Source organism: Mchenga conophoros, linkage group LG6 (assembly GCF_057382185.1).
Source record: "Mchenga conophoros isolate Kocher_MC1m ecotype Shallow Benthic linkage group LG6, M_conophoros_male_GT1.1, whole genome shotgun sequence".
Lineage (NCBI taxonomy): Eukaryota > Metazoa > Chordata > Actinopteri > Cichliformes > Cichlidae > Mchenga > Mchenga conophoros.
Window position 1 is genome coordinate 12063279 of NC_140531.1, and position 10956 is coordinate 12074234.

Sequence of the window (10956 nt, forward strand, 5' to 3'; positions counted from 1 at the left end):
TTAGTCTAAGTTAAAATGTTTCTATTTTTGACATGATATTTACAATTTGCAGGACATGTTGCAAATATCAGTCAACCATTGCAAATGTCATTTCCAGTAAGTGTACCACTTGTTACTACAGCATAATAAATGAAATACTACATGGTGGTATCTGAATTCATGCAGTCTGTTTGTGTAGTTAGAGAGTGTGAGTCAATTGCAGTCTTCCAGTGAGTGAAGTTGCCCCCCCCCCCCCCCCCCCCACCTTCTTCAAATCCATCAAAAGTGGTATCAAACGTTTGTGCTACGTTTGTGCTGGTTTGTGCTGCAAAAATTTTCGTTTGTGCTGCTATCATTTTAAAGATATTAATAAAAATTACTAGAGGTCATAAGAGGTCAACCAGCCCCCCCCCCCTCACATTTATTAAATCAAACAAAATGGGTGTCAATCAGTTGTGCTATGTTTGTGCTGGTTTGTGCTGCTAAAATTGTCGTTTGTGCTGCTTCTGTTTTAAATATATTAATGAAAAGGTAAAGGTCAAAAGGTCAACCAGCCCCCCCACATTACCCAAATCCAACAAAATTGTTGTTAAACGTTTGTGCTACATTTGTGCTGCGTTTCTGCTACGTTTCTGCTGGTTTGTGCTGCAAAAATTTTTGTTTGTGCCGCTATCATTTTGAAGAAATTAACAAAAATTTCTAGAGGTCAACAGAGGTCAACCAGCCCCCCCACATTAATGGAATCAAACAAAATTGATGTCAAATGTTTGTGCTGGTTTGTGCTGCAAAAATGTTTGTTTTTTCTGCTAACATTTTAAACTTTTTAATAAAATAACATCTTGATGCGTGCTTAATCATCCAGGTAAGTAAATCCCAAAAGGTTGATTCTGTTTATCTGGACATTTTCAGTTGGAGAAACGTTTCGTCACTCATCCAAGTGACTTCTTCAGTCTCAGCTGACTGCAGGTTTCCCCAACCTTATAAACAGTACATTTGCATAGGGAAGAAACTAGCACCACTGAATGAACAAAGTGCTGGGGGGTTAGTTCCATGATTGTTAGTATGCAAATTCTTATGAGCATTGATCAATGACAACTAATCAAAGCCTACTGAAGAATGGCCATGAGTACCATTCACAGAAAGTGGGGAATGGCTACAATCATAGCATTGTAGGATGGCGAAAGATGTACCCTTGGGCCCCCCTTCTCAATTCAGAGATGATCAGCATCCTGACAGCCCGATGGACAAAGCTGTCTCTCAGTCTGTGTGTTCTGGCCCGGAGGCTCTTCAGTATCCTTCCTGATGGCAGCAAACTGAAGACGCTGCTGAAGGGATGAGTGGGGTCACCTGTAATGGAGACGACCTTCCAAATGAGGCAGGTGCATTGTCATTTTTTCCTGCAGAACCCAGTGCAGGAGTCATACCACACAGTGATGCAGCTGGTGAGGATACTCTCAACTGTGCCTCTGTAAAAGGTGCTCATAATGGGGGTTGAATCTCTTGTGCTTCTCAGTTTGCAGAGGAAGTAGAGTCGCTGTTGGTCTTCTCCACATTCAGGGACAAGTTGTTGTTGCTGTACCACTCTGCCAGATGGTTAACTTCACCCCTGTAGTAGATCTCGTCGTGGGTCAGCAGAGTAAAGAGAAGGGTGCTCAACACACATCCTTGGGGAGCCCCCGTATTCAGTGTTCTTGGGCTGGAGTTGTTGCAGTCGACCCGTACTATCTGCTGTCTTCCTGTCAAGAAATCTAGCAGCCAGTTATACAGCAAGGTGCTGATCCCCAGCAGATCCAGTTTGTGAATGAGTTGCTGGGGAATGATGGTGTTGAATGCTGAACTGAAGTCTATGAACAGCACTCTGACATATGAGTCTCTAGTGTTGAGATGTGTGAGGGCTGAGTGAGGGGCAGTTGAAATTCCATCATCACTTGAGCGTTTTGACGAAAGAGATCATTTGATTTGATGCAGGACTAACCGTTCAAAGCACTTCATAATGATGGAGGTGAGTTTGACAGGACGGTAGTCCTTAAAGCAGGAGGTAGATGACTTCTTGGGTACAGTAATGATGGTGGAGGCTTTGAGGCATGTGGGAACGGCGGTACTGATTTTGGCAAGGGATCTCCACACACTGTCTGGGGATTGTGTCACCACGGTCTGCAGAGTGGGCTTGTAGTCTGTGATGGTTTGTATTCCTTGCCACTGCCTCCAAGTATCTCTGCTGTCGCTGAAGCTTTGCTGTAGCTGATGCCACGTGACAGGTTTGCCCTTGCTGTTCTTTTGCTCACCTAATTCCCGGCTCTGAAGGCTTGCATTTTTCAACTTTAGCAGCATTTAAACCTGACCTGTGAGCCATGGTTTCTGATTGGCCCGGACAGTGATAGTCCTGGTGTCACGACCTGCAGGATCGGCAAGGTGCTGATCAGAATCTCTCCACTCCTAGCCCTCCTTCTCTTCTCTTTTTTCCTCTCTCTCCCCCTCTCTCCTTCTCTGCCCTGTTTTGCAGGGGCAGAACTCATGGCGGCTTCACGCCCTCGGTCCACACCTTCCTGGATTGGGAACACCTGGGCCTCATCAGACCAACTGGTATATTAGAAGGAGGAGATCAGCTGTTCAACGCTGGATTGCTGTGAAGGCTCTAGTCAGTACACGTCTAGCTCAAGTTTCCTGTGCCTCCGTCTCAGAGACTTAACGAGTGTTTCTTTGTTCCTAGATTCCCCGTGTTTCCCCGTGTGGAGTGTGGAAGGAGTGACTGGTCGCTAGCGGAGAAGAGAGAGGTTGAACTGAGCGCGTGTGTGATTTCCCCGTTTTCCCTGGACCCCTGGACCCCTGCCCCTCACGTCTTGTATATAGCACTAACCCCGCACTGTCTGTACATACACTTGGTGAAGATCTGTAATAAACAATCTCTGTTTAAACGCTACTCATGAGTCCTGCAAGTGGTTCCTCTAAGCAACCGGTGACACCTGGTCTCTGTGACATCATCGATGCATTTTGGGATGTAGGCAGTAACAGTTTCTGTATATTCCTGAAAGTCTGCGGTGTTGTCGTGTGTAGCAACCTGTGGTGGAAAAGCAGTCTTGCAGTGCCTCTGAGTACCCTTCTGGCCACACCTGTACCTGCTTACGAACTGGTTTGGTGACTTTGACCAGGGGCCTGTGGGAACCCATGGCACACCTAGGTTTCTGCCTGTACTGACCCTTATGCAAAATAGGTGGAATTAAGACACAGTTCCAAAAGCAAACACAACTGATCAGTGCTGAGAGTGGTCCTGTTGCTGAGGTTGGGGTGATCCTGTAATCTCTTATGAACTACCTCCAACGCTTCTATGACTGGGATGCAAGTGAAGACAGATGTAACATCTCTCTCTCACTGTACATGTACTGTTTATAAAATTAGGGAAACATAACCTGCACAAACAAAATAATTTGCAGGACAAATGTTTGACATCAATTTTGTTCGATTTGAAGAAGGTAGGGGGGCAACTTCACTCACATGTGTTTATAAGGTTGGGGAAACCTGCAGTCAGCTGAGACTGAAGAAGTCACTTGGATGAGTGACGAAACGTTTCTCCAACAGAATCAACCTTTTGGGATTTACTTACCTGGATGATTAAGCACGCATCAAGACCAGCTGATCATTGATCAGTTTCATGATTGAAGTAGTAACAGGAGAGCGAGGGTGAGAGAATTTGAGAAGAAGAGGCAGCTGACAGCGTAAAGACGCAGAATAACTCCAGCTTTGTGTCTTCTTTCATTCTAGCTGACGTCCAGGACAAACTGTGTTCTTTTTCAGCTCCGTACGAAGTGCGTAATAATTTCTCTGAATGCGGGGCGATTCTGTTTTTTACAGAACAGTTGGCAACTCTACTAACTAACTTTATGAATAAAATAAAGTTCACTGTCAGCAACATCATAGCTCCCATAGTACGCAGTACAACTTATTGTAACTGTAAAAAGTCAGCACAACGAAAATAAACTCCACCTAAACTTGGTTTATATCTGACCCAGATAGACTGCAGGTCATAACTTCTTACCTGAAGTTCAGTTCACCTGATACTCGGACCGGCAGCTGCCTCGGGTCTCTCCTCCTCCTGCCTCCACTCTCCCTCATCCACCTGCTGGCCTCTGTGGCAGCTCCGCCACAGCCACCAAAAATTTGGTTACTGAGTTACTTTTACGTATCGGCCAGCATCTGGCCAATCCACCACCTTTCATTGTTTATACCATAAAAAAAAAATTTTTAAAAACGAAAAATCGCCATCGGCCCACCGGTATGCCCGATGGCCAGTCCAGCTATGATGTGGACATTACATTTTTGGTTGTCTAGACCAAATCACTAAATTTTGCTCTACAAGGGCCTGATATCAACTTATGAGGACATTATACTGCCTCTGTTTCATCAAAATTTAAAACAAATATCCTCATATGTGGCTCTCATTTTTCTCAGAAACAAAAATTCAGTTTAAAAAAAATCTGGTAATTCTTTGTTTTTACATTCATCGGATCCCAATATGCCCAAATACCAAAGAGAAATTAAAAATGCATGCCATGGAAGAGTTTGGGTCTTAGGAGGTTAAGATGTGCAGTGAACCTTGGCTGTTTTGAGTCTTTGCTGTCTGTGTGTCTTATTTCTGGTGGGAGAGATAAGGACACAATGGGAACATAACAGATGTATGCAATGAGAGATGAATACAATTGAAATAAAGAAATAGTCTAAAAGAATTGAAATTGCTTTGCAGATTAAAACAATCTGAGGCACTATAGAGAAATATGGATTCTGTAACTAGTATCTTTCTGTATGTCAGAAACTGTCCTCTAAGGGCTTTTAAGGATCCCAGATTTGCCAGTGATAGAAAACAAAACAGGACAGTGCTCTACTGTGGTATTATCATAGACTCTAGTATGTGAATGGCGTTTCTCACAACATTCAAGAGAACACTGAAAGGTTGAGGTTTTGGAAAAACATATTCATTACATTCAAATGAATAAGAACAGTCCATTTAATTAAATGTACTTTAATATGTAAAATAAACCTTATAATCTTTTAAAATATTTACACCTTTCATTAGCAGTCAATTTAATGTTTAACCCCAGCTGTATTATTTGTAAACGCATTTAAGTAACTTCAGCATTCTCACATAATAATCACACATGTAAAAGTGCACCCCAATGAGACCTGGTAAACCTATAAAACCTTCAAGCAATTGTTCACCTTCACCTTTCCAAACAAGTAACTCTAAATCACATTTAAAAAAATAAATAACTTCGGTAGTTTATAACAATCTATAAATACATTCAAACTCTAGCATAAAGCTAAGGTGTTAAGGACAAGGTGGCCCAGGCTTTTTCAGGTCTGTCCAATAATCCAGCAGCTGTTTAGAAGAACCAAGAATGTATGTAATGACCTTGGAAAATTCACAGCGATTATATGCATAGTTATAGGCCTTGAACTGGGAGGGTGTTGGTGGTGCTGTGAGGGCAAGTCCAAGCTTTTTCATGCACATCCCAATATAAGCATCCTCAATGTTAAAGGGTTTGACTGACTTTGACATTTCCACATATTTCTCTGGAAGATCATTAGAAAAGACATATCCCATACCCAGTGTGTAGGTCGGGTATTCAGGCTCTGGATACAATTCCTCAGGCACATACCACTTGGAGTTCTTGGAACGAATGACTGGTCTGTTCCACATAAGCATCCCTGTCAGGTAGTTGGTCTTGGGGATGCCCGGCTGTTTTAGCATGATTACTAGATTGTCAACATTCAGAAACATGTCAGAGTCAATCTTCATGGCATAGGCTGCTGCAGGGCAGTGTGTACTTAGCCAGTCCATGATCACCATGGTTTTGATTGTTAGGTTTAGATAACTGTCTGTGAAGTCACTCTGGATCAGATCATGGTGCTGCAAATTTTCCTGTTTGAGCTTCTCAACATCATCTTCTCTAGAGACACCCAACATAAATAAAGTGAGTACCACCTCACCCTGAACTATGTTTTCTTTGCCCCATGTCTGGCGGATCGCGTCCCGAGCTGCCACATTTTTTGGTTCCACTGGAACCATGAGAACCAGGAATGGGATCTTGTTCTTGCAAACCTCTGTGTTATCCATAAGAAAATGGTAGTTGCGTGGATAGGCTTGGTGGTACTGGAGGGAGGTAGATCGCACAGTCGAAGGTTCAGTGGTTTTGTTTAATATAACTTTGTTTTTGGGATGAATGCGGTAAGCAGGTGCATTAACCCTACTGTTCTGGTTTAAAAACCACTGGTATTGTTCCTGCAGTGGGAAGCTCTGCCATAGTGACAGCGGGCGGCTGGACAGGGTGTAACACAAGCCTAAGGCCAAAACACAAAATAGAAGCAGGAGCTGAAACGAGGAAAGAAATAAGATCTTCTTCTGTGGAAAGATGCTCTGGACAAGTTCCCTAAAAAGACAAGAAAGATAAAAGTGGTGAGTTATATCATCTTTCTTTGCCATTGTTAACAAAGTGCACAGCTTCACAACATTTGAGTTAGAGCTGAAAATCTCTAAGCTCACTGATACTGAAGATTTATGCTTCAGTGGGAAATCTGCCTCATATCAACACTCCTCTGAAATCCTGCGCTATAACCTATGGAACAACTTGATATGCACCTCCTTAATGATGTAAGTACAATCCAGGTGAACACAGCCCACAGCTATTGTGTTCAGCCTCTTTAGTACTGCCAATTTCTGTTGAATGTTTCCAGCTACTTTTTTGAATTTATCAGTGAAAGATTAACAATCATTACCTCAGTATAGGGAACAATATTTATAGCATCAATATAAGGACTCACAAATGGCAACAAATTCCTGGAGGCAGATAATACAGTCATGATAACACTTGAAAAACAGGCCATTTCTTTGTTTCATCAGAAGTCACTTTGACCTTTGTTGGAAAACGATTGTTTGCGCAGGTTTTATCAAAGGGTCTATAAAGATTTTCCACATTTTTTTTTTGTAATGATAGCACTGAAACTGAGTCACGGATGCCTGTTTAGATTATTTTCTGTCACCTTGTGTGAAACTTTTTCTGAGGTTTTCTCTCTGAGCTATTGAACTTGTTATTACCTGTAGGGCTTCATATTTTGTTTATCAAATGTGTGTTGTGAAATTTGCATTTGAGTTCTCATCTCTGCACTCCACACTTTGTGACATCTAATGGTGACCATAGGTGGAAAGTTACAAAGTACAAATACCTACGTTATTCTACTTTAGTAGAAATTTTAGGATTCTGTACTTTATTTGAGTATTTTAATTTCTGACAACTTTTTTCTTTACTCTCTACATTTTTACATAAATATTTATGCTTTCCACTTCTTATATTTTCTAACAGATTTGTTACTTCGGGAATTTAAGTGGGGGAAAGGAGTGTAGGTCTAAGTATGTTGTGTTTGTGATACATCAGAATCTAGTGCTACAGAAGGGGGGAAGCATGAAAGGAGTGGCATTTTTTAAGTGTTAGGTCATTTCAAATGTAATGTTTCTATCAGCTAAACAAACATCAACAATCACACAAACTGTTTGTCTGCATTTTGTCACACAGTGTGTTGCCAGGTAAAGGTTCAGCTGCTGTATTTCCAGGGAAAGAAAAGAGAGAGCACTAACTTCACTCAGAGATGGAGAAAGATGTAGGAAAACAGAAAGAACAGGAGAGGAAGATGAGAGGTTATATTTAAAGGTAAGGGCAAATTAACTGCAAATTTAAAGCTTACATATGATGTCATCATTATCAATCACATTGATAAATTACGTATATTATCACATGTTTTATATATAAAGCTAAGCTGTGCTAACTCCTGTTAGCTGTTATTCAAATGTTGCATGTTAGTGGGTAGTTATATTATGTATATAAATATATAGCTTAATTTGAATTGGTGTGTTGGATTCACAGTAAAGCACTGTGTTGGATTGGTGCACAGTGCAGCATAGGGATGGGTATCGTTTAGGTTTTATCCGATACCAGTCCCAATCCGGTACTTTTGAAATGGTGCCAGTGCTTAAACGGTGCTCGAACCGGTGCTTAAAGAATCAAGAACACAAACTTTGTCCAAAACCTCTCATGTTTAGCTGTTTTTTGTAAAAAGATAACAATGTTAGCCTTTTCTGCAGCTATAGGGGATTTATGGTATCACTCTTGGCTGGAAGCAGTGCTTAAACAATGGAAAAAACACAAACTTTATCCAAAAACCTCTCATGTTTAGCTGTTTCCCACATTTTCTTTGGTCATTTTAGCCTTTTTGGCCAGGGTGAAGGGAGTATCTGCCATCAAACAAGAAGACAGCCACATGTAACTACAACGGTGTTTGCTAGTTCACCTTACATACATTAATGTAATAACGTGGTTAGCCTAATCAATGTAAATTACACACGAACAACATTAAGCTACTGACCCAGAGAAGAACGGCTGCTGCTGCCATCATCATCCGTCATCATTTCTGCTACACTGACAGGGCTAGGGGCCAGGACTCTCCTCTTTGGGTTCATGTTGCTAACTCCGGGTCCGATAACAGGCACCACACCCGCAGTAGATATGCTCGGTGTGAGGTCCTGCAGCAAGCTATCAAATACGGCGCATTTCTCGGCTTTTAAAAAAATGCTATACGTCACCAGGTGTTTCATCAGATTCGAGGCGTTACCTCCTTTGCACAGTATCACCGTATCAACATAATACCACTTGTTGCAGGCTGCTCAGTTTGCCCGCCTACTACGCTTGCAAAGGTAAAATGATTGGCTAGAATCCAAAGTGTATGACATCTCAGGGAAAAAAAGCACCGAAATGTGCGCTGCTTTTCGGTCTGGTTACTACCGTTTATGTCAGAACCGGTGCCGGAACAGGTGTTGTGCCAAAAAGTGATTGTCTGCCAAAAACTGATTTCCGGTATTTGCCAAAAAGCGATTGCTCATATTTAAAGTGCTATAAGTAACTTGTTGGGCTATAATATGTTAAACATATGTCAAATGCATCCCTTATGGATGACATAAAGTCATCTTGAGCCAGTTTTGTTATACTGATGTGTATACAAACTTGCCATGAAAAATCAGTTAGATGCAAGTCACCAATCATTAATCATCAATCATTTCCTGCTCAGAACAAGACGGTCAACTTTGTCTAACTTACCAGGAAGAACAATAGCGTTAACACACCATCAACAATAAAACACACAAAAGACGTTAAATAACATCTTTAAAAATGTTAGTTTTCGTTTGTTTGTTAGTTTTGTTTTCTAATCATTCATTGACACCGAAACTGTTTCTTGCTTTTAAATAAGTTGAAAGTGACTTCAATTAATGAGTTTTGTCTGTCAGGTATCCAGTATTCAAGTAGAGAAAATGTATAGCTTATATTATCGCATAAGTCAGCTTCTCCCCGAACGCTAACATTTAAGTTTAATCAGTTAAACTTTTTAATACTGATCTTGTCACTTTTTTCATCACAAAAAATGGAATCAAATATGAATGAAAGCTAAAGAATAGCGACTAATGCGTCCCAGAATGATGAATTCAGAGCCTTTACATGCTGCTGCTTTTCAGGAAACCAAAGCTGAGTTTTGGTTTGGAAGCAGTTTGATAAGTTCTTACCTCTTCGTTCCATTTGCACCTGAGCCAGTGTCGGAATCCCCCATGATCGGCCCCGATCCTTCTTTTCGTGATTCCTTGTTCTCTTTCTTTCTTCTTCGCTTCAGCCACAAAATCCAGCGATTATTTATTTAAGTGGCTCACTTAAGGTGTTCTATCCATTAATGTTTCCAGATAAATGAATGAAGCGACTTCTTTTTGTCTTTTTCCTTTCATTGTGTGTGATATAGGATAAGTGAGAGAAGGAGGGAGGCGCAGGAGGAGACTGGGGAGGGAGAAAAGGGGGAGGAGAGAGACGGGACACGGGGGGGAATTATAGTTTGTCATTTTCCCCTAATTAGAACCAGCTCATCTTTCCACTCAAGTTAACTGTAATCTGAAAATTTACTGCATGTGGTCTTTTATGGTATTAAAATGGATGTCTATGGGAGTAGGAAGGGTCTTAACCACAAAAATTGTGCGCATGGGAGGAGACGCATTCTTTTTAATATTGAAGGAGTCAGCCGAGTATTGACAACTTTTACGCACAGCACTCTACACCCTAACCCTCTACACCGGCACTGTCAACTGCCTTTTAACGGCTGAGGTGCTGTGGTTCCTACCCTAACCCCAGCCACCAAGAAGCCCGGAGAACTACTCTCTTGTAATTTCTTTAACACTACATAAAGAAATTTCAAGAAAGCTTGCCTAAGACAGCTCGGGCTGTGTTGAAGACTTAAGGTTAAAATCGGGTCGCGAATACCTAAATAAACATTGACTTCAAAGCATCTTTGAATTGCACAACTATTCTTTTGTATGTTCTATTTGTTTGAACACTAGTGTTTGTTCAGTACAAGGGCGTAGATTTGGTTTTGGCATTGTTGGGGACGGATGATTCAACCACCGAACCCTGCCCTGTTTCTTTTTTTTTCTTTTCGTCTTTGCTTCTTAATAAAAAAAAGGAGAAATATACTTGCCTACATATGTTATTCTACATGCTTTTAAACCATTTAAAATTACAATTCATAGTTTTATATGGGAATTATATAATGTTAAGTTACTATTAAACAAATGACTGACTAAGTATTTTATACTTTAGTTTACTTCAACCATATTCCATATAAATCAGATATCATACAAAAATAAAAATACCTTAAAATACAGTCATGACAATAAAAGAATATGACTTTAAGGACTTAACAACATTACTTCAGTTATACTACACCAACATCTCTTATACATTAGCACTAAGGGAACGCACTGAATGACCTGGTGGTTTTTGTCCATAAAACTACTCGTCTAAGATTACCACAAAGTAAAAGATCTCTCAGCAAAATTATGCAACATTTTAGGCACACTATTGCCCCGATCAAATCAGTGAGCTGGGATGTTTTACTCTAAAC

General features: G+C 40.9%; 1 protein-coding gene across 2 annotated transcripts; it reads right to left on the reverse strand.

The window, feature by feature from the left end:
• Positions 1–5016: 5016 nt before the first annotated feature.
• Positions 5017–9797, reverse strand: LOC146572202 (beta-1,3-galactosyltransferase 5-like). Of its 2 annotated transcripts, none has more exons than XM_085278613.1 (2): positions 9578–9797; positions 5017–6401 (listed from the first exon to the last, which is right to left on the reverse strand). In XM_085278613.1, the coding sequence occupies exons 1-2, from the start codon at positions 9619–9621 to the stop codon at positions 5300–5302; spliced, it is 1146 nt and encodes a 381-aa protein (XP_085134739.1). In that variant the 5' UTR covers positions 9622–9797; the 3' UTR covers positions 5017–5299. The 2 variants fall into 2 exon arrangements, 1 of the variants encoding a protein (XP_085134739.1); XR_014892908.1 differs by lacking the exon at positions 9578–9797 and adding an exon at positions 8389–8567 and having other exon boundaries at positions 6286–6401.
• Between the last annotated feature and the right edge of the window lie 1159 nt (positions 9798–10956).

Bases quoted from the DNA above. Each gene is read 5' to 3' on its own strand.
- LOC146572202 (XM_085278613.1), bottom strand. From the start codon at position 9,621: ATGGGGGATTCCGACACTGGCTCAGGTGCAAATGGAACGAAGAG. The intron at 6,402-9,577 runs GTAAGAACTTAT...TTGTCTTTTTAG, and splicing joins GGTGCAAATGGAACGAAGAG to GGAACTTGTCCAGAGCATCT.